General features: G+C 62.9%; 3 protein-coding genes across 3 annotated transcripts in view; 1 reads left to right on the top strand and 2 right to left on the bottom strand.

The window, feature by feature from the left end:
- Positions 1–983: 983 nt before the first annotated feature.
- Positions 984–3,781, bottom strand: OVCA2 (OVCA2 serine hydrolase domain containing). Its single transcript, XM_065647317.1, has one exon. The coding sequence runs from the start codon at positions 3,689–3,691 to the stop codon at positions 2,603–2,605; it is 1,089 nt and encodes a 362-aa protein (XP_065503389.1). The 5' UTR covers positions 3,692–3,781; the 3' UTR covers positions 984–2,602.
- DPH1 (diphthamide biosynthesis 1) lies at positions 3,700–22,377 on the bottom strand. The gene is made up of 12 exons (XM_065647314.1): positions 22,319–22,377; positions 21,297–21,449; positions 18,826–18,889; positions 11,294–11,415; positions 9,541–9,695; positions 8,749–8,870; positions 6,984–7,052; positions 6,025–6,181; positions 5,002–5,102; positions 4,713–4,791; positions 4,257–4,388; positions 3,700–3,877 (listed from the first exon to the last, which is right to left on the bottom strand). The coding sequence occupies exons 1-12, from the start codon at positions 22,365–22,367 to the stop codon at positions 3,803–3,805; spliced, it is 1,278 nt and encodes a 425-aa protein (XP_065503386.1). The 5' UTR covers positions 22,368–22,377; the 3' UTR covers positions 3,700–3,802.
- A 1,482-nt stretch (positions 22,378–23,859) lies between these two features.
- The window catches only part of RTN4RL1 (reticulon 4 receptor like 1), a 31,535-nt gene continuing 29,119 nt past the window's right edge, over positions 23,860–26,275 (top strand). Inside the window, exon 1 of the mRNA XM_065647094.1 lies at positions 23,860–23,958. Within this exon, the coding sequence (XP_065503166.1) occupies positions 23,946–23,958 (13 nt within the window). The 5' untranslated portion in view covers positions 23,860–23,945. The remainder of the gene's footprint in view (positions 23,959–26,275) is intronic.

Raw genomic sequence — 26,275 nt, forward strand, 5'->3', positions numbered from 1 at the left:
AAGCTGCATTGTGTTACCGTCTGCCAAACACGTCACCTTCCCAGAGTGCCCCCTCCCCAGCTGCCCGTGCCAGGCCCCACTCATGGGGACAGGGGAGGAAGAACGTGAGATGAGTAAAGCTCAAACTCTGACAAAATCCGCACCCAGTGCCAGGCTCGGCGGGACGTCGCCTTTTCCAGCGCTGCCCACGGGAGCCCCCGCGCAAGGTGGGCAGTGGGGGGGACATCTGAGTCAGCCATGGAGCTGGGGAGGAGGTGGGGGGTGTTTGCAGGGAGATCGGTGCTGGCAGCATCTCTGCTCCTGCTGGTTTTCTCCTGCCCTCCCTGAGACAGCGGGAGAGGGCTGGGGGCTCTGCTCAGCTCGGGGAGCAGAGCAAAGCCATATCCTGCTGAGCCCCCAACCCTGGGCAGGGCCCTACCTGCTGCTGGGGCCATGCAGGGGGCTCTGATGGCTGCTGGGGGGGATGGAAATGGTCCTATCTGGGGGGCAGAGGGGTGAAGCCCATCCCTGCCGAAACACCCAGGCTCCTGGTGCCGCTGGGCAACACCGGTGGCTGTCGCCAGGGCTCCCGGGCCCCAGGCCAGTGTCACATCTGCCACCCAGGCTCGCTCATTAACCTCCCAGCAGTGCCCATCACTTGGGGTCTGCAACCCTCATATGCCGTTTTGAAGGAAAAACCAACTCCCCTGGGCCCTGTGGGGAGAGGGAAGAGGAAAACCCCAGCTCCAAGCTGAGAGAGGGGGGAAGACCTCGGTCAGTCTGTCCCCAGGGCCACCTCTGTGGGCAGCACAGGAACAGACCTGGATCTGCAGGGGAGGGGAGGGGGCAGGATTCCCGGGGCAACCCCCAACCCCCCCAACAGCCGCAGGAGTCACTTCTCTCCTCCCAGCACCCACACAGGCACCGCTCGCCAATGAGGGTCACGTTTGTTTTTATTAATTTGTTTAAACCGCTGCAGGAGCCATCTTTTCACACACCCTATGAAGAGGACACAGGGGCTACAGCACCTCAGCTCAGGTCACCCCATCCCTCAACAACCCCCCAGACAGTTTCCTGCAGAGCTGCCACCGTTCCGTGCACTCACCGCCTGCCGGGGCTCCTTCCCTCCCCACCACACCGGTGAGCTGCGGCGGAGCCCCCCCGCCGGGAGTGGGAGATGCCGGTGGGTGCTGCGGGACCGCAGTGCGGGCGGCTGGGCAGCATCGCTCCACAGGGCTGCGGGCAGCAGCCACGGCTGCAGTGCCTCCTCCGCACCGTCCCGTGGAGCTGCTCAGCCTGGGGTGAGACGCTGAGCCAGGGGAGTGTCACAATGAGCTGTAGTTCTGTGATAATTAAACATCTAACGAGCAGCAAGTCAGTGAAGTGCTGCCTGCCACCGTTCTTCCCCAGCAGCTGAGAGACAAAGGCCCCGGTGCTTTGTCACAGCTGGACGCTGCTTTCGGACTCGCTCCCCAGAGCTGCCGCTGTAACCGGGTGCAGCACCAAGCTGCATCCATCCTCGCCTAAAAATGGCCTCTGGCGTCCCCAAGACAGTGACGGACACCCCACGCGTCCACGTCACCCCAGCATGCAGCACAGATGTGACACGGCCCGCTCGGGGCTGCTCTGTAGGTGACAAAGTGGGCAGGTGCTGCCTGAGCCCCACCAACCCCCCAGCTCACAGCCACATTCTCCTGCCACTGATAATCGTGCTGCTGTGTAACCGGCAACAAACCGGAGGGTAAAAAACTCACAGCCACGAGAACCGGGCTGGTTTTAACCTGCTGCAGCTCACAGGCCTGTTCCCGGCTGCACAAACACGTCCCCTGCACCACAGCGTCCTCCATCCCTCCCGGTGCGGGCACTGCGCTGCCTGGCTGCTGTTCTGCTCCCTGCGCTGCGCAAGCAGGGGGAAAATTTAGTAGTTTCATCCAATTTCTCTCTTTTAACAACTGTATCGCCATGGTTAGAGAGCCTCCAGTCTGCAGACTGGGGAGCCCGGCCTGCCCCAGCAGCAGGCAAGCAGGACGCCTGTAATTATAACAATAAAGATTTCTGTGTGCTTCTGGAAAAGATCAGAGCCAAAAATGTATTGATAAGATTTTCTTGTTCACAGAGGCACTTTGTACAGAGGAAAATACAAAAGATCTCCCAACACATGTGCGCTGAACCAGCACAGACATTTCATTCCCAAAATGAACACAAGCCCTAGCACTGCCAAAGAGTCATGATGATTTTTCTAGACCCAGACCAGCTGGAAGGTTGGTTTAATCTCTTTTACCAGGAATATTAAACCCACAAACCTTTGGGGTGTAACAGCTGCAGGAGCTGTGTGCTCTGCAGACAATTCCTGTGGCTGAGGAACCCTAAATCTGAATTACTCAAAATCTCTGAAGGCAGCTCACACGCACAGCGTCGCCCTCAAACTGCTCATTGTCACATCCACACACTCATGTACACAACAAAGCTGCAAAAAAAGGGGAGATAACAAAGAACTATTCAGCCTGGCCCTGGGTTAACCCTGCAGCGCAGCAGTGAGGTGCTGAGGACTCTCTGGCTCCTCTGGAGGGCACAGAAACCCAGGGATGTTCCACCAGGATGGCCCCATTTATTAAGGAGACTGTTATCCCATGGCCCCAGCTGCCGGGGGCTCAGCCTGTCCCTGTGCGGGGTGGAAGCGGCCCAGGAACTCCAGGTAGACCTTCTTCTGTGGCGCAGCCGCAGGGACGAAATGCCCGCCGGGGTGGCTGAGGACAACGGGCTCCACGAAGCACCGGGCCAGCTCCCTGCTGAGAGGGGCCGCGATGACGGCGTCGGCATCACCCACGACGTGCAGCGTGGGCAGGGCGATGGGCTCCCGGTAGAAGTGGCCGTGGGCCGGGGCGCGGCTGGCGAACCCGGCCACCAGGACGGCGAAGGCCACGGGGAAGCGGGGGTCGCCGCGGGCCCGCAGGGCGCACACCATGGCGGCCAGCGCCGCGCCCTGGCTGAAGCCCAGCAGCCCGTCGAAGGGCCCGCGCTCCGCCAGCGCCGCCGCCACGGCCGTCAGCGACTCCTCCAGGCCCAACGGCGCCGCCGCCGCCTCCCCCGCCTCAAAGGTGCCGGGCCCGGAGAACCACCAGCCGCGGGGGGGGTCGTCCCCGTCGTCGTCCTCGCCGCCGGGCACGGGGTGCGGCGCGCTGAGCGCCACCAGCTCCGCGCAGCCGCGCAGGGCCTTGCGCAGCGCCCCGGTGCGCTGGCGGAAGCGGCGCTCGCTCTGCCGGTAACCGTGCAGCGCCAGCAGCCGCAGCGGCCGCCCCTCCGACATGGCGCCCGCCGCCGCCGCCGGAAGTCGAGCGGCGCTTCCGGCTGACCCGCCCCTCCCTTCCCGCCGAAACCCAACGCCCTCATTGGATGGCGAGGCGAGAGGGCGGGCGCTCACCCGCTCTGAGGCGCCAGCCTGCCCCCTGGCGGTGGGAGGCCGCGGCGCGGGGAGCCGGGATGGGGCGAAATCCCCGGTGGGATGGGGCGAAATCCCCGGTGGGATGGGGCGGGATCCCCGGTGGGATGGGGCGGGATCCCCGGTGGGATGGGGCGAAATCCCCGGTGGGATGGGGCGGGAGCTGCCGCGGGCAGAGCCTGCAGCACGGCCCGGCCTTGCAGGGAGCCACTCCCCGCGGGCAGCCGGGACGGTCCTTGCGGGAAGCGAGGTCCGGGATGCATCCCCATCCATTCTGGTGCCGATACCGGGAGGCACCAGTGGTGCTTACCCTCCGGGGGGGCCGGTGCTGGGGCTGGTGCCTCTGTCCCCCCAGGCAGCAGCAGGACGGGGTGCACGCTGCGCTCACGAGGCTGCGGTGCCGCTGGTGCTCGGTGTCTCCTCTTCCCCCACCGGGGTGGGGGGTGCCAGCGGCTGCGCCTGCAGCAGGGAGAGGGGGGTCAGGATGGGGCCCCTGCCCAACCTGTGCCGAGCCTGCCCGTCCTCAGCCCGCAGCGCCGCACGGGACACGGCTGGGGGACGCTTGCGTGTCCCCCCCATCGGGCTGGCACCGGCCCCGTTACCGTTCACCAGGAGCAAAGACACAAGGTGGCGCTTTGGGCACACGGCACCGGGAACGGTACAGCAAAATAGGGCACCAGGCGTTCAACCGGCACCAATGCTCCTACCGCCCACCCCCTCCACCCCCCACGGCCACCGAAGGCAAAGGGACAGAGCAGGGACCTGCTGCCCCGCTGACACCCCGTGCCCCAGTGACACCCTGCGCCCCGCTGACACCCAGTGACACCCCGCTGCCCACCTGGGCTGGTCGGCCGCGGCGCGGGGGCTGCGTGCCGGCGTGGTTCACAGTCCACGGCCCCAGGGACTGGCTGGCGTAGAAGTCCATGGGGTATGGCTGCTGCCACTCAATGTCCTGGAGAGCCACCGCGGCCTGTGCAGGGGACAAGGAGCTGAGTCCGTGTGGCACCTGCGGTGGGGGGAGCCGGTGGTGCTGGGAAAGGTCCCAGCGTGGCGGATGGGTGTGCTGGGCAGGGCACTGCTGGGGCGAAGCTCACGGCACCAGGAATCCCACTGGTTTCCCAAGAGACTGGAAATCCCAGCAGCACACCCGGGCTGTGCACGGAGCACAGATGGGGAGAGGAGGGGACGCGAGATACAGGGATGTCTGCATCCTGGCACCGCAGCTCTGTGGGAGGCTCTGGCGCATCACCCCAAGCCAGAGCTGGTCCCCCCAAAACGCGAGGGGGGTGCTCACCTCGTAGGGTGTCAGCAGCGGCTTGCTGAAGGCTTCTCCCCAGTCGATGGAGAGCCGGGGACAGGCCACCTGCACCCACCTGGAAGGGAAACGTGGCAACAGGTGGGGATGAGCATTTTGAGAAGAACAAGCTGCAATGAAGCTCCGCAGAGTCCCCCTCTGAAGGAAGTGGAGCGGGCACAGTGACAGCGTGACAGATGTGACAGGGATGGCTTCCAGTGGTAATCGGAGGCCTGGAGAAGGATGGGGCATCCTGGGGACACCAGGGCAGGGGGCTGGCACCACTCACGCGTCCACGTTGGGGAAGAGCCGCAGCTTGCTGGGGAAGATCTCAGAGAGCAGCACCCGCACAAAGGACCGGCCCAAGGCACGGAGACGTGACTCCAGGTGCTGCAGGGGAAAAGACACCCAAGGGGGTCAGGGGAGCGCAGACTGATGCCCCTGGCAAGCACCCCAAACCCTGCCCGCAGCCCCTTCCTGGCCATCAGACCCCTTGTGGGGGCCTTATGGCAATGTCCCCTCGGCAGGGGCAGTGACAGGGACCGTGGGCTGTGGCCCCAGCTCACATGCAGCTCTCCCCAGCTCGTGCCTCAGCCTAATGAAGTAATTACTGCTCAATGACAACAATCTGTTCTCATTAGTGGCTGCCTTCCCTGGGACACCCGCCTGCCATGTGCTGGCCATGGCCAGGGGCTGCAGGAGAAGAGGGGCCCAGGAAGGGCCATGGATGTCCTTGTCCCTTACTCCCCGAGGACACAGTGGGACAGTGGCTGCTGGGACCTTGCCATCCTGCTCTGCCCACGAGTTCCTGCGCTGCCCCAAATCTCACATGTGGCTCCCCAAAAAGTTTGGGGTGTGAGCAGGGCTGCTGTGCCCAGGGCACCCCACTCTTCTGGGGCAGGACACCAGGGTCCCGCTCCCCTCGCCCGGCCGGGGTGCGGAAAGCGCCAGCACGGCGGCTGAGCAGGGACGGTGAACCCGATCAGAAGTTCATCCAATTAAAACAAACCCAGGAAATTAATTGCTGAGCCGGCTGCGCAGGGGGGTCTTTGAGGCTGGCCAGCTCTCCCCAGTGAGGAGCAGGTTTAATGAGCCCTTGGCCAATCTCCCTCATCTGCTGCTAACTGCCCTGCCCGCTCGGCTTGGGGACACGCAGACCCCAGCCAGTGACAACCGACGGGCCACCAGCAGGTCCACCCTCACCCTGGCAGCGAGGCCACTGTGCCGATGGTGCCATCGCTCCCCAGTGCTTCCCCCCGCCCAGGTGCAGCACCCAGTGCCCAGGTGGGGACCATGGGGAGGGGGCTGGTACCTGCAGGATGCTGGGGGAGCCCTGACGCCCCAAAGTGCCCAAGATGAGCCCCCAGCAGCGGGCACGGGTGGCAGCACGGATGGCGTCCTGCCGAGCGCAGTGCATGCGGTCATGGCTGTAGTGCTCCTCGGAGAAGACCTTACTGTAGGGATCGTACCTGCAAAGCAGAGCTGGGGTCACACACACCCCATCATCCACCCGCACCCCATCAACTGCCTGCATCCCTCCATGCTGGCCTCTAATGGTGCCTGTCCCTCATTAGCACTAATTACCCCCCACAGCATCTCTCCCCCTGCCTGATGCAGGGCCTAGACGGCTTGTTAAGGTGCAGAGAGGGGACAAGGACAGGGACAAGGCGAGTGTCCCACCGCAGCCCCTCAATGCCTGGCACAGCCTGGGCTGCACGCTCAGCTCTGCACTCAGCTTTTCCTCCCATCCTGGCTCATCAATTATGAAGAAATCTTTGATTTGTTGCTTTGTTTGACGAGGAGAATTTTAATCAAATCCCACTCGGGTTTCGGCAGCTTCCCCAGCGCCATAAACCTGACGCGCGCCTCCCGTTAGTAACAAACGACCTACTAAGAAATTCAGATTTCGCCAAATGGGCCCAGCCTTTCACTCCTGATATTTCATCTGCTTTCAGCGGCCTCATCATCACGCTTTATGGCCTCTGCCTGCAGCAGCCGGGCTTTAATGGCTGCACCTCCACGAGCTTTCACAGGTACTTGTCAAAATGTTTATATTCAGCTCGAGTAAATGGCCGGCGTTCATCTCCCCTCACCCGCACCTCCTCACCCGCCCCGCAGCCCCCCCATCTGCCTGTGCCCGCTGCAGGCAGCTGCCTGCCCAGCCCTGGGGTGCTCTTGGGGTGCACGAGGGGCTGAACTGGTCCCTAGCGTGCTGGGTGAGCTGGGGTGCCCCCACCATGGGGCTGTGGGGAGCAGAGTGGGTGCCTGTACCTGTAGGCAGGTATCCCTGGGTTGGTGATCATGATGGACTCCAAGTGGAAGCGCCCGTCGCCCAAATACCTGTTGAGAGGGGAGAGAGAGCTGAGACACATGGGAAATGGTGGTGCCCATAGAATCATTGTGGTTGGAAGAGACCCTCAAGATCATTAAGTCCAACTGTTAACTCAACTCTGGCACTAACCTATGTCCCTAAGAACCTCATCTCCATATCTGTTCAACCCCTCCAGGGATGGTGACTCCACCACTGCGCTGGGCAGCCTGTTCCAATGCCCAACAGTCCTTTCCAGGAAGAAATCGTTCCCAATATCCAGTCTAAACCTCTGAGGTGCAACTTGAGGCCATTTCCTCTTGTCCTATCGCTTGTTACTGTGGAGAAGAGCCCAACGCTCTCCATGCTCCAAGCTCCTTTGAGGCAGTTCAGAGATCAGAAGGTCTCCCCTCAGCTCCTGTTCTCCAGGCTGAACCCCCCAGGCCCCTCAGCCACTCCCATCACATTTGTGCTCCAGCCCCTTCCCCGGCTCCGTTCTCTTCTCTCAACTCGCTCCAGCATCTCAAGGGCTTTGCTGCCACGAGGGGTCCAAAACTGACCTCAGGATTTGAGGTGCAGCCTCATCATCCATGTGCCCGCCGGATTCCCAAGCCACGGTGTGCGGAGATCCTGGGAGCCTGAGCTCCAGCACTGGGACCCGGGGGCAGCGGCACAGCCCATCCCCGTCCCCAAGCAGCTCCCGGCATGGCGGGGCAGGAGAAGCGGCTGTGGTCAGGGCGAGGAGGGATGCCCACATTGGCGTGGGGCAGCTGCGAGCTGCTCCATCTCAATGGCTGGTTCTGGACGTTGCTGCTTCCATTTCTAATCGGATTTCAAGTCAGCAATTACATTTCAAAGCCTTTCATTCAGCTGCCCTAATGGAGTGAGGGCTTGGAAAATGAATTCAGACGTAAAACTTGACTAGATTTTGCCCTTAATTGGAGAATGACATTTTGGGAGATCAAAGCTAATTTGTCTGCAAAAGTTAGCCCCAGAGACGGGGGAAAGAAGAAAATAATAAGGCGGGGAGGATGCAGGTACGCCAGCTGCATGCACCTGCACGGGCGGCAGGTTGGTACCACACTGCGGCCTCTCCAGCGCTGGGAAGGAGCCACTCTCACCGATGCGGTGCCAGCACAGCCGTCCCTGCCCACTCCCAGTCTCCTTGGGAAGGGGTGGAAAGCAGCACCGCTCCCCCAGACCCCCGCACAGCTCAGGTGAAGCTGGAGCCCCCATCGACCCCTGGCTCCCTGCACATCCATGCTTGGGAAGGCGCTGGTGCTGTTGGCTCCCAGCAGGCTGGGTGAGAAGGGGCTCAGCAGGGTCCAAACCTGCACCCGGGCTCCCCAGCTCCCCCCAAGGGTGGGGTCCTTGTATTTATTTATTCTGCAGCACACTGTATTCACAGTACATTAAGCATTTCCATTACCTAAAATAATTAGGTGATAGGAAGCGAAGTGCTCCCTCTAATTTGCTGTCCTTAAATAAAATTAATGTTGCTGTGATGTTGGGCCCCAGCCATTTGTCTTTTCCAATTATCCACCCGCCCTTCCATCTATTATCTATTCTGATATACGACTCAATTATTTCCTCTGTGCTATGAACACACACCACTCGGAGCAGCACGGGGAGGGGAGCCCATTCCAGCCCGTGGACGTCCCCCTTCCGCCCCCCAGAACCACCCCACGGCCAGGCAGGGGGTACAGGCAGGAGGTTTTGGGTACTTACACGATGGCATCTGTGTCCTGGGCGAGCCGGGGTGACGTGCAGCCCAGGATCTCCCCTGGGGACAGTGGTTTGCACTGGGGTAGAGACACCTTGTACTGGGAGCGCAGCTCCTGTGCTGCTGCCTGCAGGAGACGTGGGGTCAGACCGTGGCACAGAGTGCGGCTGAGGCCGGTGGCCCCCGGCGCTGCTGGGGACCCTTGGGGACACCCCAGCCCTGGCAGTGCCAGCTCCAGAGGTCACCAGTGGCAATGGCTGTGCCGCTGTGCCCCAGCACGGTGGCAGTGGGGGGGAGCCGATCTGCTCGGGGCGGCACCGTCACGGAGGGTAACGGCCCCGCACAGCCGAGATGCTCAGCGAGGCTCAGCCAACATATCAATTAAAAGACAAGGGAAAATGCTTAACGCTTCGATAGCCCCGTGTTTAGATAGACATGGCTCAAGAGGCTCATTCATCTCCTCCCGTCCTGCCCAGCCGGCCGTTCTGGAGCAGACAGACAGACCCGCTGGAGCTTCCCCTGCCATTGCCAGCACTGCATCAAAATGCCAAGTGCTTCACCACCTGCCCTGACATTTACAGAGCAGCTCCCGGGGGGGCAGGGAGGGGCGCCGCCATGAAACATTGAGCAGAGTTATTACAAAGTACTTGATCAACATTACAGCAGCAGCATACTATCGCAGCGACTCGTCAGAGGGGAACCAGCACCTGGAGCTGGGGCACGGAGGGACTGAGCCAGGGCCAAGGCTGGGGGGAGACACAAGCCCCATCCCGTACTGCCAGGGCTCCCCATCTCACCTGCACCGTGGAGACGAACTGGATGGTGCTGACGAGGGCCAGGGAGGTGCCCGCTGCAAAGTTGAAGCGAATGGTCTCAAGGAAATGGGATGTGTCAATCTTGATGTCCACGAACACATAGAGCATCTTCAGCCCTTGCGTGGTGTCGATGGGAACTGGTGAGAGGAAGGAAGAGTCTGTGAGTGTGAGGGACAGCTGGGGTACCAGTGAGCTCCCAGATGCTGCTGCCTGCAGCTGGAGGGATAAAACATTGTTGGTGGGGCTCCCTGCACCTCAACCACCCTGGCAGCCCAGGCAGGGGAGCGGATGGGAGCCGTGGAGAGCACCCACTTGTTTCTCTCTGGATAATGGCAGCCTGGGGAATCAATGAACACAAATCTAATTACCCCCAGTGCTAAGAAGCCTATGTCACCACGATTAAGTGAATAATTAAAGTACACAGAGTCCACATCGATCCACAGCTCCGTGTTCACTTCCCATTTTGGTGCTCTTCACCTGATCACAATTAAGTGCAAATTACTCCCTCCCGTGGGGCACGTGGGGCTGGGAGGGAGAGGGAAGCGCCTGCGTGGGGACGCACCCACCATCGGCCACAGGGCTCCCGGCGAAGACAACAGCACTGAGCCGGTGCCAGAAGCACCGTGGGCAGCCCAAAAGGAGCCCAGCACCCTCTTAGCACCCTGGGGGCATCCCAGGGTGCCCTGCGACCCATCCAGCCCGGTGCAGGAAAGGGCCACGGGGCACCACTGGATACGGCTCCTTCCTCCCCTTCCCGCTGTTCGTTCCTGTAACAACAGGCTACAAACCAGGGGTTTTATATTCCCTGTTCCACTGGTGCCCATAACCCTCCTTCCGTAACAAAGCACCTAGCACAGATATTTATCACCGTGAACGCTCACACCGGCGTGGCTTTCGGGACTGAGTTCTCATCTGAGGAGTCAGTATTTCATACGGAGCCTGACACAATTCTTCAAACCCATTTATACAGCCCCATAAACGTCCAGGGTGCCGGGAGCGTGGCGGCAGCAGGGATACACGCGCTTACTGCTCGCTATGGCAATTCTGCCGATCCACCTTAAAAAACCCAGAGCGTCTTATTGTTATTTTTGGGCTGATTCCATCCTGGGTGGACTTCAAAGTTAGCAGCATCTGGGACAGCAGCGCAGTTTCCATGGCAACTGGATCCAGAGTACCGTCCGCCTGGGGAGCACACAGCCTCCTCCTTCTCCCTTCCCCGCCCAGCCTGCACCGCACTCGCAAAGCCGCCTTCCCCGGCCCCGCACCGACTCCGCGGTGAGCAGGACCCCAGCACGAGTGGGACCCCCAGGCTGTCGCTCCCGACTTCCCCCCAAAGCCCACAGCTGCAGGGTGGGGGGGTGAGAGCAGCCCCATCCCCACTGGTGGCTCCTGGGTGAGCAGGGTCGTGCCAAGCCCTGGCAGCGCTGCGCTGCTCTGCTCTCAGGCACGGGGGCTGCGATTTGGGTGCCGTGGCAGTGCATGCCCGAGCAGGACGAGCATGATCAGCCACCCCTAAATCCTGCCCATGGGAAGCAACCCAGCCAGCCTGGCCCTGTCCAAAACCAGCAACTGCAGCTGGAGAACTGAAATAATTTTGGGAAGGGATTAACCGCTGGCGCTAAGTCTCCGAGCTGGCGTCCAGCAGAGCGGGGAGCCACCTGGCACAGCACGGTGGCAGCAGCACTGCCTGTGCAACGCCACCTCGGCAGCGCCCCGGGGGCCCAGTGTCACCTACTCAGGCAGCTGTGTCCGTAATGCACCAAGAAGTCAGCGCCCAGGGCCCGGGCCGTGTAGTCGTCCACGCAGCATGCACCGTAGGTCACGTCGCCCATTACCACCGCCTCCGCGTCCGTGAACCTGCGGGGAGGCACAAGGGTGAGGGTCACGGCCGGCTGCTGTCACCGCAGCCCATGTCCTGCCCCCCCAGCCCTGTGGCGTGCCGCTACCGGGGGATCCCATGCTGCCATCGAGCCCCTCGCCACGCGCCAAAGAGGACGAGCACTGGCTACTCTCCGAGATGTCAACATGATTAAGCTGGAGAGCGGTAATCCGCCTCTTCAATTGGGTAAAGCTGTTTGCAATTCAGCGGATTATCCGCTCATCAAACAATACGCTACCAGCTTCCTAATGCTCCAGCGGAGAGCGGAGCAGAGGGAGACCCGGTGCAGCGTGGTGCTGCCGCTCCTGCCAGTCGGCCCCGGGGACCAGCGCCATCAGGATGGGCAGAACAGTCACTCTGGTGTCCCCAGCCGTGCCGGTCAGACTGGCCAAGCCACCATCCCCATGCGCCCGGGCACTGTGCAACCTGGTGCACCCCAGCCTGGTGCTGGTTTGGCCAAGCAGGGTGTGCTCCAGGAGCAGCAGGTGCTTCGGTGGCACTTGGTGAGGAAAAGCACCCCCACCTGTGCCCCAGCCCTGCTTCGGCATCTTGGCGCTCCGGCACAAGCCCACCCGGTGCTCATCAGCCAGCAGAGGGGCACACACCGGCACCAGGTGGCAGAGCTGGGGCTCTGGCATGATTTACAGGCACCACCTTTCTGGGTATTTTATTGCACCGTTTTGAGGGATTATTAGCTTGGCCACCTTCCCGGGGAGCCGCCGTGGTAGTTTAGGGATGAAACCAGGTATCGTGATGACAAAGCCCCGCGCCCAGAGGGGTTGCTTAAACCAGATGCTAATTCCTTATTTACGCCGAGGTCACACCTGCGGCTGTAGCTTGGTGCCAGCAGAGTCCCCTCTGCCGCTGGTGCAGGGCGAAGGGGCCGGGGGAGGTGGGTGTCCCAGCACAGCATCACCCCCCGGTGCTGGCTGGGGGCCAGGGTCCCGCACGCTCCCCCCCGAGAACCAGGCAGGGAGTGTTACGTCGGCGGCAAGAATAGAAATGGTGGGCAGAGCTGGGCAGATGGCAGAAGGTGGAGAAATGGCGGAGCGTGCTGAATATTAACAGCTCCGGCCCATCCGCCAGCACCCGGGGAGAGGGACAGCGGAGCGGCTCTGCTGGAGCAGCCCCAGAGAAGGGGCAAAGCCATCGCCACCTCTCACATCCAGCCTGGACACCTCCTGCTCCTCGCAGTGTCCCAAGGGCTGGGGACGCGGTTGGGGACTGTCAGATGGACCAGATCCTTGCCAGCACCCAAATCCCATGGTCTCTTGCCACCAGAGTGGCCTGGATAGGAGGACAGCTCCTCTGCTGCCTGCACAGCTGCACTGTGGGGCTGGGGGCTGCCGGTGAAGGTTCGAGAAGGCTCTTCCCCACCCCCCCGAGCCCCCAGCCCCCTCCTCTAATGAGAGGTGATGAGATGAACATGAATCAGACTCCACACATCTCAGCAAAAGTGGAAAATTATTCAGCTCCTTAAGATTCAGGACGGGGAGGTCTGACTCAGAGCGGCAGCCAGCGCCGCTTAATTTTTTATAGATTAAAATGTATGCAAATTGGCCCAAACCCCAGAGAAAGTCCCTGGGGGTGAAGAGCAAGAAAGTGAAATAGCAACGGCGGAGGGAGGAGGGCAGAGGCTGGCAGAGGCGTCCGTGGCCCCTGCCCAGTGTGTGGGACTGCAGCAGGCAGGAGGTGGGAGAGACAGGGCTGAGCCTGGCCACAGGGAACTGTCCCGCTGCAGGGATGTGGGGAGCAGAACCGCAGCCCAGCAAGGAGCAAAGAGGCTGTGGGATGATGCCTGGTGAGGTGGAAGTCCAAAAAAGCTGCCGTCGAGGTTGGAAGGGTGCCGGCATGAGAGGTGCAGAGGCACCAGGATGGCACTGGGGTCACCCACACCAGCGGGGCTGGCTGGTCAAGCAGAGCAGGAATCGTCCCCTGGGACAAATCAAAGGCAAGCGTGGGGGCCTCCCCTTGATGTTTTAATCAGTTTGGTGTCGACGGAGCCTTTCATCAAACTACAGAGGAAGGAAATGTCAATTAGCAGCCACCTGCCTCTGACGCGGGCTGGGGAGCTGCTCGCCAACCAGACCGGACCGGGATGTGGGAGAGGGGCAGGCACAGGAACGTCCTTGCGAGTGTTTCGTGTCCCCACAGCTCGTCACGGCCACGGATGGGTCCCAGAGGCGCACCAGCTGGGAGGACACGGTGACGGAGCTGTCCCCACCCAGCGCCGAGCCGTTCACTACAGCTGGGAGCTCATGAATATTGAACACGTGGGGAGGTTATTCATCTTTTCCGTCCCGCAAACTCCAGCTCATTCTGAAAAACCACCCGGCCTTAGCATTTTTCTCATCTTCCCCTAATTCATTATCTCCTCCTTTAAACAGATGGCTCCCAAAATCCCATTTATAAGCGCCATGCTCAGCGCTGGCAGGATGCACCCCGATCCCAGCCACAGGGACCCCCAGACCTTCCCAGTCCCCCCTTCCCTGGTCAGCACAGAATAGAGGCGACAACAACCCAGGAACAAGTTTTGGAGCTGAAAATGCTGGGACAAACAGGCACGCACGGGGCCAGCATGTCCCCAAGCATGGGGTGGCCAGTACCTGTCACCCAAGTGCAGGCGCTGGGCTGGAGCAGCCCTGATTTATCCTGGCTCCTCGACAAAGAAATGAAAGCGTTTGCTGGTAGCAAGAGCACAGGGTCCCCTGACACCGCAGCAGCCTGTGAGTGATACCGCGCTGGTCCTCACCTCACGAAGCAGAGACGCTGTCCCCGGCAAAGAGGAGTCCTCAGCCCTGGCATGTCCATCGTGGCTGGCAGCACCAGCCCTTGGCACAGAGGGGACAGAGGGGACCAGCGGCTGGCCTGGCACTGAGACGCTGGGTGCCTGTGTGTCCTGCTGGGGACTGGGACATGGAGCCAGCTGTTCCTTGCTTCAGCCACCCACCTCACCTGCATGTGGCCCATCACAGCACAGTGACACTAGGGTGTGGTGTCACCTCCCTGCCAGGAAACGTCTGGGGATAAGCAATAGGGTTATGCCCTGGGAACAGCTCACCCCACATCCCTCGGGGATGGCAGAGCCCCACAATCACCCCACAAACCCCACAGCCTCTGTCTGCCCTGCAGCACCCAAGTCCAGCCCGGCCCAGGGCATGGGGGCTGAGCACAGCCCCAGCTGAGAACAATGAGCTTAATTAGCAGAGAAGCCCATCACTAAGCCCCATTACCAATCTCCCAACTTCATTAGCACAGGAAGGCTGCAAGTAATTAAAATAATGAGTTTGCAATTTTGCTGGATGTGCAACCACTGACCGTGGGTAGTGCAGAGCCCCATGGAGCATCTGCAAGGGGGTCAGGATGGGGAGAGGTGCATGTCCCCATAGCCCCCCAGGAACAACCAACCACCTCTGGCTGTGTCCCTTCCCCTGAGGGAACCCGCTCTGTCCTCACTGGAGGTGCCAGGGCCAACCCCATCCTCCCAGGGGGCACAGCCCAGGGGCACCCCAACTTTGCTGGCCCTGTAGCTGCCAAAAAATACCAAAGCAAGGCAAACCAAGGGCCAAGCGCATGGTGGTGGCAAAGCCACCACAGCCATCCTGTGCCCAGATAGTGCCTGTCCCCTCTTCCCCACAGCTGGGCCATGGCATTGCCCATCAATGCCAGCTCCCCAGGCTCCATGGGGACATAAGGAGGTGGCACAGGGCACGTGGTGTGCCCAGGGCACTGCACCTGTGCTGGCACATGCCCGGCCTGGTAGGTGACAGGTCTATAGACCCCCCACACTCCCCTCTGCCCAGTCCCCCCGACACCATCATCGGCAGGGTTGAGGTTTTAAACATCTCCAATGAAGTGAGAACTTCATTCTCCCTAATGATGATGTTGTGCGGTTAACGATGGTGATCAAATTCCCCTGCGCAGCGTGCTGCACCGCGCTGCCAGTGCCGCCGGGTTGTGCTTAAAGGACAAGGGGAGAAGGGACGGTGGTGCCGGCCAGTGGGGCTATGGCACTGCGCTGTCACGGCCACGTCCTGACCTGTATTAGTGTCCCAGTACAGCCCTTTGGGACCTCCAGTGATGCCACTGCCTTCGCCATGGCATTCAGTGCTACACCGCTCAGTGGCACGGGGCAGATCTGCCTGACCAGGGGACCTGGTGCCCTTGTCCTGCCACCTGCCAGCTCCATGAGAGGACAGCCCGCGTGGTATTGAGGTGTTTTTGTCCTTGCTGTCACAGCCTATGGCCACGGTGGGACATTTCAAGCCACCCTGGAGCTGCTGGGATGTGTGCATGATGTTTAACTCTTTGCTGCTCAACCAGAGATGATTCAAGACCTCCTGTTATTCTGAAGTGTCCCCGTACACTGCTGGGCACACCACGGCGTGGTCACCAGGCTGCTCTGTGCACCCCCAGCACCGCCAGGCACGGACACTCACAAACCATCGGGGCACTGGTGAGGTGTCAAGGCCATGGCAGCGCAGCCGGCGTGGGCATCAGGATGTCCCTGGTCCCCCCCCACCATCACCCGTCCCCGCCACTGAGCCACGGCTGATTAGCAGGAGCCACTCGCCCCACTGCTGCGCAGGGAGACGGAAGGATTAACAGCTGTGGAGCCTGACAGCCGACTTTATTAACACGGAATCAAAAGCCCAGCTGAGAGCCCAGCTGATCCGTCTGCTCCAGCCCCGGCGGGAGGAGAGGAGGGGGCCACTCCTGGCTGCATCCCCCCCTCAAGAAGCCGGTGGCGCAGGGGGCAGAGCTGCCCCCTCCCCAGCACGACAGCGGGTAGGCTGGGGGGCTGGCCCCCTCCCCGAGCCGCGGTCCGAGCTCCCCCCACACGCCTCTCCACACAGCACGAGTTCCCCTCCGCCAAATTACATCAGCCGTGACAAACGGAGCCAATTTGGAAGGTGCCGCCAGAGCGTCGTGATGCGGTTTCAGCAGCCCACCGCCCCGCCAGCTCAGCGGACCCCAGCCCTGCCGCCCCCCCCGCAGCTGGCCGCTCGCCCCAGCACACGTTCGATAATGACAAACCTATTAACGCTAATTAACTGGGCCTCACACCGGTCAATGCTGTCAGTTCGCTCTCAATTTCAAAGGCTCCAGGCTAAAGTACCCCACCAGCCTTATGGAGACAGTGGCTGTGACACTTCAGCTATATCTTCATCCCCGCAGCCCTTTGGGGCTTGGCAAGTGCTGGTGCAGCGCTGGGGCGCCCAGACAGGGTGCCGGAGGGTCCCCACGTGGCAGCCCCTCCTCTTCTTGTCCCCGCTACCACATTGCAGTGGGGGACATGGTGACACTGCCATCCCCTCGCATGGGGACAAACAGACCCACAGAAAGCACCGGGTCTGCCCTGAGCTCCAGCAGAAGGGATAAATATTCCATCCAAGTGGCAGGAGGCATGGCACCGGTTGGACCAGAACACATGGGGACGGGCACTGGCACCCTGGGGGCACCAGGTTCTGGCCCTGCAGCTGTCGCCAGAGCACACAGGGGAGGGGGAGCTCGCTGGCACCCCCAGACCCCAACTCCCAGCGGGAAGGAGAGGGCAGGAGGCTGCGGGGATGGGCTGGGGAGAGGGGCCACCTGCTGAGCAATGCTCCTCGTGGGCACAGGTAACCCCGGCATGCTCAGCCCTCACGTCCCTTCTGTCCCCAGTGGAAAGGGGACACGCCACCCCGGGGACAATGGTACCCCAAGCCCCTGACCCCAGCCTGGCCACAACAGCCACTGCCGGAGCAGGTGGCTGCAGCGATTCCCGTCGCGTCGGAGGCTCGTCCGGCCCTGGTGCCGGGTGAGGAGGGCCAGCAGGAGCGGGCAGCAGAGCTGCGATTCCACATTAATGCCAGCGATGAATATTAATAGCAGGAAGAGGCAGGCGCTAACGAGGACACCTGCCGATTCACACATCACCTACGGCAATGTAACCGGGTTCCCAGTGTCCCCAAGAGAGCGGGGACAGGGTTGGGCTCACTCCTGCCCGCAGCCACGTCTCCAGTCAGAATCACGGCTGGCACCCAGTGCTCCCGTGGGGTGTCTTCTGGGTGCTACGTGGTGGCAGTGAGGGAAGGACATGGCCTTGAAGCCATCCCCATCCAGCCACCAACCCATCGCTGCTGCCATGTCCCCGCTCTCAGCCAGGTACCTCTCCCCACGCAGCACCCACCTCCCACCCGCACCCCCCACTCCAGCACCCAGCACCCCCCACAGCCCTGCGAAGCCCCCCGGGCAGGGAGGGTGAGCCCCGCAGGGACTCCAGCACCCTGGCATCCACCGGCACCCCGGCATCCACCGGGAAGTGGGGCTTAAGGTTTCATTTGGATAAAAGAGCCCCTTAATCCACTGCCTTTGAAGTCGGAGACATGAAAGCGGCTGGGTGCCAAAGCTGGAGAGGCGGCAGCTCCACTTAAAGGGACAAGCCCACGCCAAGCCGCCCGCGCTCGCACCCGTCCCCTCTGCCCCCCGCACCCGTCCCCTGCCCGCACGCACCTTCCCACCGCTCCCTCGCCCAGTGCGAGCGTGGGGCTGCCGCGGTCCCACGGGAGGAATGATCGCAAAGCGGGGACAAAGCCCACAGGCACAGCAATCTCCCCACCCCGCACGGCAGTGGTGGCTGTTTGGCTGTTGGCAGCGGGGAGATGAGCCTGATCGCCCCGGGAAGGCAGGTTATTAATGAGTGCTGTGACCCCGATGGCAGATGCAGCACGCGGTGCCATTAGCACTAATTTACTGTGCGAAAACAGAGAGGGGTTGGGGAGGGGGCGGTGGGGGGAAAGCCAGCAGGCAGGGAGGGAGATGCGCTCGGCAGTGAGATTACGGCCAATTTCTGCAGGCGCTGCCGCTGCAAAGCCCAGCTCCTCTCCAGCACCTCCAAACTCACTTCCCAAACAGCACCAAAAATCAGGAGAGGAGCCGTAGGGAAGGGGCCGCCTGGCAGAAACCACTTGCAGTCAACCCCTCCAGGCCATCCTCATGGCCTCAGGCCTCCCCAGGCAGAGCAGGGTGAGTGCACAGGCACTGAGCTGGCATCAGCTGGTCATTAACACGGCAGCTCCCGAGCTCCATCACCCCCGCGAGGGCCTTGACACGCTGAGCGTGACTCCCGGCAGCGCAGCGACTGAGCAGTGAGGGCCAGGCTGGCGCAGTGTCCCTGTCCCCAGGGCTGGCAGTGGGTCCCTGAGACCTGCCACAGGGCAGCAGCGTCTCCTGTGCCTGCCCAGAAATCTCACCGCGAGGGCAGCAGTAATGAAGCCCCTTGCACCCCCTCGACTGTAGCCCCGGGCCTCATCCTGCCCAGTGGCCACCCCGTTCCCGGCAGCAGCTCCATCCCCTCACCCGTCCCCGGAGCCAAGCAAGGAAGCATGGAAAAGCCATCGTCTTACCGCTCAACAATGTCTGCGATGGTGCAGGCGAACATGAGGAGCCCCTCCGGCATCTGCAGGGCCACTGGGAAGAGAAACAGCCCCAGGGTTAGGAGGGGCTGAAGGAGACGCCCTGAAACAGGGACCTGGGCACCAGCCCCCAGGGACAACGCCTCCACCTTGGGCGGCAGCTGCAGAACGACCCTCCCCAAAACAGCCAGAAACTGGCTATAGCTCCTGGGGGCTCTGACAGCCGAGGTGCACGTGGTCCTGCCGCGGGCCATGTCCATTCTCCCTGCTCGCGCCAGTCCCCGCACACACACCTCATCCCTTTTTGAACCCACTGACACTGCTGGTCTCTCCCGCTTCTCGCAGTAATGAGTTCCAGATTTTAATTATGTGCTGCACAGGAAAAGGTACCTTCTTCTGTTTATTTTAAAACCGCTCCTAATAATGTAAACGTGTGCCCCTGGTTCTCCTGGTACAAGAAAGAGTGAATAATCATCCCCTATTCAGCCTCTCCGCATCGTTCGCAATTCTATATCCCTCCATCATATCCCCTTTCGTTCGCCTTTTTTACAGCTAAAGGATCTGAATCTATTTAATCTCTCCTTGTACAGAAGCTGTTCCAAACCTTTGATTGTCCTCGCTGCCCTTCTCCACACCTTCCTTCCCTGCTTCTCTCCCCTTTTTGGGAGAATGGCTGGCAAAACCACAGCGTTGTGCCTAGCATGAATTTATTATTCAGCGAATAATGTTTCAGGTCTGCTCCCTCCTTGCAGATGGGTACAAGCCTCTGCAGCCCAGCTGGGCTGCCCTGTGCCTGGGATTCAGCCAGGAACCCACTGTGGGTCCCCTCAGGCTGCCCTGGGGTGGTAGGGAGGAGCAGAGACTACGCTGGGGGAGATGAGAGGAGGAGGCCCTCTCAATCCCATTGCTGTTTCACCTCCCGATCCCACTAAGCCATCCAGCTCCAGCGATATCTATTCAAACATCCTCTCCAGATGCCCCGCCAATAGAAATCCCCACACTGCCAAGCCCAAGACCTGGCCGAAACTGGGCTAATCTCATCCTGCTCCAACCCATGGAAAGCTGCACCCGTCTTCTCTGCCCCTGCCTGACCTGGCAGGGCCAGGCAGCTCATGGTCCCAGTGTCCCCCAGCCCACTTGGGACTGCCCTCCACCCCAGACAGCTGCCAACAAGCAAACCTGCAGATGTCTTTGCCTCCCTCAATGAGGGACTGGTAGGAGGTAGCTGGGTCACTCCCCACTGGCACAGCACTATGGGGACAGGGAGTGACACCCCAGCCCCCCCACACCTCACCGCAGGCAAGGCACAGGCAGGGTTGGCTGCAGCCCGGCAGGAGGCTGCGTTCCCCCAGCAACGAGCCCCTGGCTGGGCTCTCAACGTGCAGATTTTTAAATCCCAGCACGGCTGGCTGCCTGATGGGCTCCACTCCCAGCTCTGAAGCCTAAATCCCAGCCGCATATTTACATTTAATTAGGAGGTGCCAAGCAGCAAAACACGGCACCAAAAGCCAGAGCGGCACGGCTGGGTGGCCTCACTGCAGCCTGATGGGCAGCTCTGCCTCCTGTGCCGCAGCCAGGTAGGACCCCACGGCCCTGCAGCCTCCAGCCCCTCGGCCTCACAGCGGGGATTGGCTCAGGCAGCAGCTCCCGGAGCGTCCTTGGTCCCCTGTGACACCTGCCAGCTCCTGCCAGCTCGGCGGCAGCAGGCAGAGACATGCCCTGGCGGACGCAGTATTTCAAATCTGGCTCTGCCTGCACCCTCCTCGCACTGTGAAACCCTGGGAGCAGCCCCTGTCTGCATGTGAAGCGAGGGTGGGGACACTGGTGACACTTGGGGACAGAGCGGGAGGCTCCACACCCCGATGCCTGTAGCCGATCATACACTGAGAGCCGGCTCAGCCGCACTGGGATGCGCACGCCGAGGAGAGGACAGTCCTGGTGCCACCTCACAGCACCACAGCACCTGCTCTGGGACCACCATGGCCACTCTGTACCCCCGCAGGGCTCCAGCAACCCCCAAGGACCCCAAGAAAGGTTCAGACCAGGGCACAGAGTGGCCCAGCTCCCCCTCAACCCCCAGAGCCGGGTGGTGTGGGGCTCCCCCTGCCCGGCCCCGGCAGCGTGGCACAGAAGCGCAGGGAGCGAGGAGAGCAGCAGGGACCTGGCCAGCATCCCAGACACATCTCACAGGCTGACAGGTCCGCGCAGCTCAACCTGTGCTGTCCAATGCGATTATAATCCAGAGATACAGATCTATTAACCCCACCACGAGGGGAGGAGAGCTCACTGAGACAGAGTCTAAACACGCTGGGGCACGCCAGGCAGCTCGGCACCATCCCTGCCCATGCCTCACCGGCCCCACACTCCATCCCAAATGGGTCCCCCCCCAACCAGGGAGCTCAGCAGCTCCGACCCACCACACTGCAGCCCCAAAACCCCTCGTCCCCGGGGCCACTGCTCACCCTTCCTGGCCCGAGCCTGCCGGATCCGCCAGATGGTCTTGGGGATCTCAAAGTTGTAGTTTTGGGGCAAAGCCTCTGCCGCCTCCCGCAGCTCTGCGTTAGTGAGGATCTCCTCAGGGATCTGCTGTGCTGCTCGCCGTGCAGGGCCTCGGGCTGCGGGACAAACGGGGCGGCTTGAAGGAGCGACCAGGAGGGCACCGTGCCCAATACCCCAACAAGCCACCGATAGTCTCGCTGCCCTCAGGCCATTCCAGGGGACAAGCGGGCAGGAGGAGGACGAGGTGGGATCCTGCCCTCCACACTGGTGCAGATCGCTGGCACTTTTTGGGGGGAAAACACCTTTTTTACCTAGAAAGCACCACTGTAACCACGTGAAGCCCTATGAGTGGGGCTGCGGGGCGGACGCTGGCCATAAACCCATCCACAAGCACCCTGAGGGCACAAGGAGGTGGGATCCTGCTCTCCACACTGGGGCAGATCGCTGGCACTTTTGGGGGGAAAACACCTTTTTTTGCCTAGAAAGCACCACTGGAACTACGTGAAGCCCTATGAGTGGGGCTGGCGGGGGGAGACACTGGCCACAAACCCCACGGCCCATCCACAGGGCACACTCGGGGGCTCCTTCTGCCCCATCAAGAGGATCCCGTTATCCCACCGGGGGCGGGGGGGCAAAAAAAGCAACAGCAGCGGGTGAACCAAACCCGAAACCATCGGCCCCCGCCAGCAACCGCCCCCTTACAGCTCGGCGAAGCCGGAGAGCGGCGGGGGAGTGACAGCAGGGGGATTATTCACTATTTCCAGCCCAACACCGACACTCATGAGCCACCAAACCCTCCCCGCACGGCCCACGGTACAACCGGCAAAGGGCCAGCTGGGACGGGCCGGCGGCGGGGGAGGCCGGGCCGGTGGCTCCGCCACCGGCCCGGCCTCCCCCGCCGCCGGCCCGGCCTCCCCCACCCTGGAAACCGAAAGAGCGTCCGATAGCGGCACCGGGAACGCAGCGCTGACCCGGCCTTGCCCACCTGTGGCGGAAACCGGAGCAGCGCTGTCGCCCGTCACGGAGGCCGCCATGGCTCTGGAGCACGTGAGGGCGGGAAGGCAGCACTAAGCGAGCCCCGCGCTAGGCCAGAGCAGTCGCTGGACGAAGAGATCGAGTGCGGGAGCGCGCCCGCCGGGCCCCCCGACGGAACGGGGGAATCGATGGGTCCCGGGCACGGTCCCGACGGGCCGCTGGGTGTGAGGGGAGCTGTGCCAAACGTTGTGATGACGGGGCTGCCCCTCTTCATGGCGAGGCCGTGGTGCCGCCGCGTTTCGCCCCGGTGCTTACAGACGCGGGGCTACCGGTCGCACGTTAACGGGGGCGCCGGGGCCGTGGTGACGGGTCCGTGTCCCCCCCTACCCGTGTCGCGGGGCAAGAGCCAAGTGTCTGCGAGGCGTGGGATAGGCAGGACTCGGGGGTCGCTGGCACCCCCGGGGGCGGCAAGGGACCGGAGAGGCAGCAGAGACCCCCGGGGACAGCGGGGACCCCGGCGAGGCAATGGGGACAGTAGCTCTCCCGGTAGGGCAGTGAGGACGGGGCGGGAGGGACCTTCGAGGGGCAGGAGGGACCGTTCACAAGCAGCGGGGCCCCGATGTGGTGTCGGGAGCCCGACGCGGTGTGGGGACAGCAGAGACGGGGAGGACAGCAGGGACTGGGGCGCAGAGAGGACAGCAGAGCTCCCGGTGAGGCATCCGTGACCCGGTAGGGCGGGGGGGACGATAAGGGCCGGAGGGTACCGGCAGGGAACCCGGGGAAGGCGGCAGGAACGATGCCGGGACGAAGGGGACAGCGGGGATAGCATGGACCCCAATCGAGTGGCGGAACCACGGCGGGACACCGCGAGGCGAAGGGCGCGACACGGGGCAGAGGGAACGGTGGGGACGGCAGGGACGGTGCTGGACAGACGGGACAGCGGAGACAGCCGGGATCCCGGCAGGCCCGGAGGGGCGGCAGAGCCCCGGTGGGATACCGGGACACCGAGGCGGGGGGGCGGAGGGGATGGCGATGGGGCGAGGGTGACACCAGGTCCCGGGGGGACGACAGAATCCCGGGGGAGCAGCGCTGGACCATGGCCCCCGCGGGACGGAGCGGGCTGGGGTGGTGCGGGGAACGGGAGCAGCGGCACTTTCACGAACTGTCCACGGGAGGCGGGAGAGGCGGCGGCGGAGGAAGGGGGGGCCCGCTCGGGCTCGCCCAGCCCTGCCCAGCCCTGCCCGCCCCGTCGCTGCCCCGCCCCGCCCTGCCCAGCCCTGCCCGCCGCTGCAGGCAGCGCGGCACCGGCACCGAGCACCCCTTTATAGGCTCGGCCCGAGGGGGTGGGGGGCGGCGGCGGCCCCAGCCCCGAGGGGGCGGCTCCCCCTAAAAGCCGGCGGCGGGACGCGCGGCGAGCAGAGGCGCGGCCGGCGCTCCCCGGTGCTCCGGGGCGGGCGCTCCCCGGTGCCGCTGCGGCTCGGCCCGCCATGCCCCCGCGGGGGCCGCTCGCCCGGGCCCCGGCTCCGTGTTCCCGGTGCAGCAGCAGCCACCGCTGCCGCCGCCGTTACCGCTCGCCGCCGCCGCGCCCGCGGCTCTAAGCGCCGCCGCCGGGAGACCGCGCCCGCCCCGGCTTCAAGATGCTCCGCCAAGGTGAGCGCCGCACCGGGAGGGCACCGGCTACCGCGGGCACCGGGGGCAGCGGGGCCGGCCCCGAAGTTTGTCTCCCCGCCGAAGTTGGGGCCGCGCCGCCGGGCGCCCCCCGCCGCCGCCGCGTTACCGGCGCCGCCGCCGCCACCGAGGCTCGAGCACCCCCCGGGATCCCCGGGGAGCGGCACCGGCGGCGCACGGCGGGAGCGCAGCGCGGCGGGGAGGGAGGAGACCGGTAGAAGTGTGGGGGACGCACGGCGGGCGCCGGGTCCCGCTGGACCGGGGACGCGGCGGGTCCCGCGGGCACCGGAGGATGGCGGGTCCCGGAGGCAGCGGAGCTGCGGCGGGCGCGGGGGGGCACCGGGGCACGGCGGGTCCCGGGGCCACGATGAGTCCCTGGAGGATCGGTGCTCGTATACCGGGGCGAGGGAAAGAGAAACGGGGCTCACCGGAGGACGTGGGGGGTTCGGCGGGGAAGTTGGGGCCAGCCGTCCCGTTCCGCCCCCCCGCGAGGAGATCCGCTCCACTGTGACATCACGCTATTTCCATGGCAACCGCCTGGGACATCATAGGGGCGCTTTTTGACATCACAGCGAGAGTAGAAGCTGACCCTCCCCGGGGGGTCCGGGGTGGGAAGAGGGGGCAGGACCTCGACCCCGCTGTGCCCGGGCCAGTCCTGGGGAGATGCTGGGGACGGTGATGCCATGTGGGGTGATCCCGGCCAGACCCCCCACTCCCGTCCTACACCCCAGGGAGGGGGCAACCACTCAGCCCCAGGCCCAGCCCTCGCCACCATCACCACATGCTCCTCTCCGGCGAGGCTCCAGCAGCAGGAGAAGGTGCCAATGCTGCACCCACAGCCCCCCATGGCCCCCCACATCGGGGCGCAGACCCCTTGGCATGGCAGAGCCCCCGCTGCCACCCCAGGGACGCTTTTTTCGTGCTGGAGGGAATGTCACCTTGCAGCTGCGGGGCCTCGCGCTTGGATGCTTCTCTCTCCGGCTCCCACCTCAGCTTTGTTCGGCGTATTAACCCAACCGGGCTGGCGGCCTTGAGAATAAACCCCGAGCCCTGGAGCAACCCCAGTTCCCAGCTCCGGTGCTGCCAGCTGGAGGAAAAACATCATCCAGGCTAGGAAACCGGGAGCTCGAGGTAGAGGCAGGCGAAAGAGCTGCTGGCAGGGTTTCATCCTACCAGGGGTAGCCCGTTAAGGTCAAGATCTACAGCTTTCATTTCTGGAGCTAGAAAAACAAAATGCAAATTGAAGAGCCTGTGGGCTAATGCAAAACCTATTCTTAAAGTTTTTGTCTTGTTAAGCAAGGAAATAGAGTGCCAAATAGGCTTTGTTAAGTGGCAGTCTAATTAATAATTTAAAATCTTGTAGCTGTCTTTCATTAGAATTTATCTGTACATCAACCACAAAATCAGTCAAACACACTCATTTATAAGTTAATGCCATTCCTGAATAATTCAACAGGCAGTTAGAGGAGGCCTCCATCCCACCGAGAGCCTTTCCCCTCCCTGGCTCGCCATGGCCAGGTGTCCCCGGGCAGGGGGTCCCAGTCCCCAGCATTTGCCCCAAGTGGGGTACGGAGGGGATACCCCACATGGGGGCTTGTGGAGATGGGGAGAGCTGCCACTGGGCTGTGGGGTTGGGGCCAAACCCCTCTGTGGGCCTCAGGAGGTGACTGGTTTTATTGAGGGACACGTCAGCATGAGGCTGTGCTGGTGGGAGGCTGATGGCGGCACTGCCACCACCGTCCCCGTCCTGCTGCCAGGGACCAGGGTTGGACTCGGGGCTGGGGGATGTGGCAGGGCTTGGGGGAGTCGCGGGTGACATCCCCAGGGGAAGCAGATCCGTGTGCCTGCTTGCAGGGGGACAGCTTCGTGCGGTGCCATGCGGGGTAAAGCTGTTTGTGGCGGGACGGGTGGTGGCATGGCCGGGGCAGCGCTGCGGTGCCTGGGGGCATTTTGGGCCTCCTGCACCCCGTGAGGTCCAGCCGCAGAAGCAGCAGGCAGCCCTAGTGGGATTCAAGGTGGATTTAGGGTGCTGGGATGTCATCATTGGCATGGCAGTGGGTGACAGCATGGGGTGCAGCTCCAGCCTGGGTGATGGTGTTGGTGGGGCCAGCGCTGTGCTGTGCACCTTGTTGGAGGTGGCCGCGGGCAGGAGCGCAACGCTGGCGACGCAGGAGAAGGAGATTTCCAGGTCAAGGATGACACCAAGGTCACGGGCAGCCACATCCCTGTCCCCGCCATCGCTCAGCCCATCAACGGGGCATCCAGCCCCCGTCCCTCCCTGCAGGGCAGCAGCCGGCGG

The sequence above is a fragment of the Caloenas nicobarica genome, chromosome 17, assembly GCF_036013445.1.
Source record: "Caloenas nicobarica isolate bCalNic1 chromosome 17, bCalNic1.hap1, whole genome shotgun sequence".
Lineage (NCBI taxonomy): Eukaryota > Metazoa > Chordata > Aves > Columbiformes > Columbidae > Caloenas > Caloenas nicobarica.

Coding starts and splice junctions, on each gene's coding strand:
- OVCA2 (XM_065647317.1), bottom strand. CDS start 3,691: ATGGATGGGGATGCATCCCGGACCTCGCTTCCCGCAAGGACCGTCCCG.
- DPH1 (XM_065647314.1), bottom strand. CDS start 22,367: ATGGCGGCCTCCGTGACGGGCGACAGCGCTGCTCCGGTTTCCGCCACA. Junction 11,416..18,825: donor ATCGCAGACATTGTTGAGCG/GTAAGACGATGG, acceptor GCCTCCCCGCAG/GTTCACGGACGCGGAGGCGG. Junction 3,878..4,256: donor GCCGCGGCCGACCAGCCCAG/GTGGGCAGCGGG, acceptor TCCCTGCTGCAG/GCGCAGCCGCTGGCACCCCC.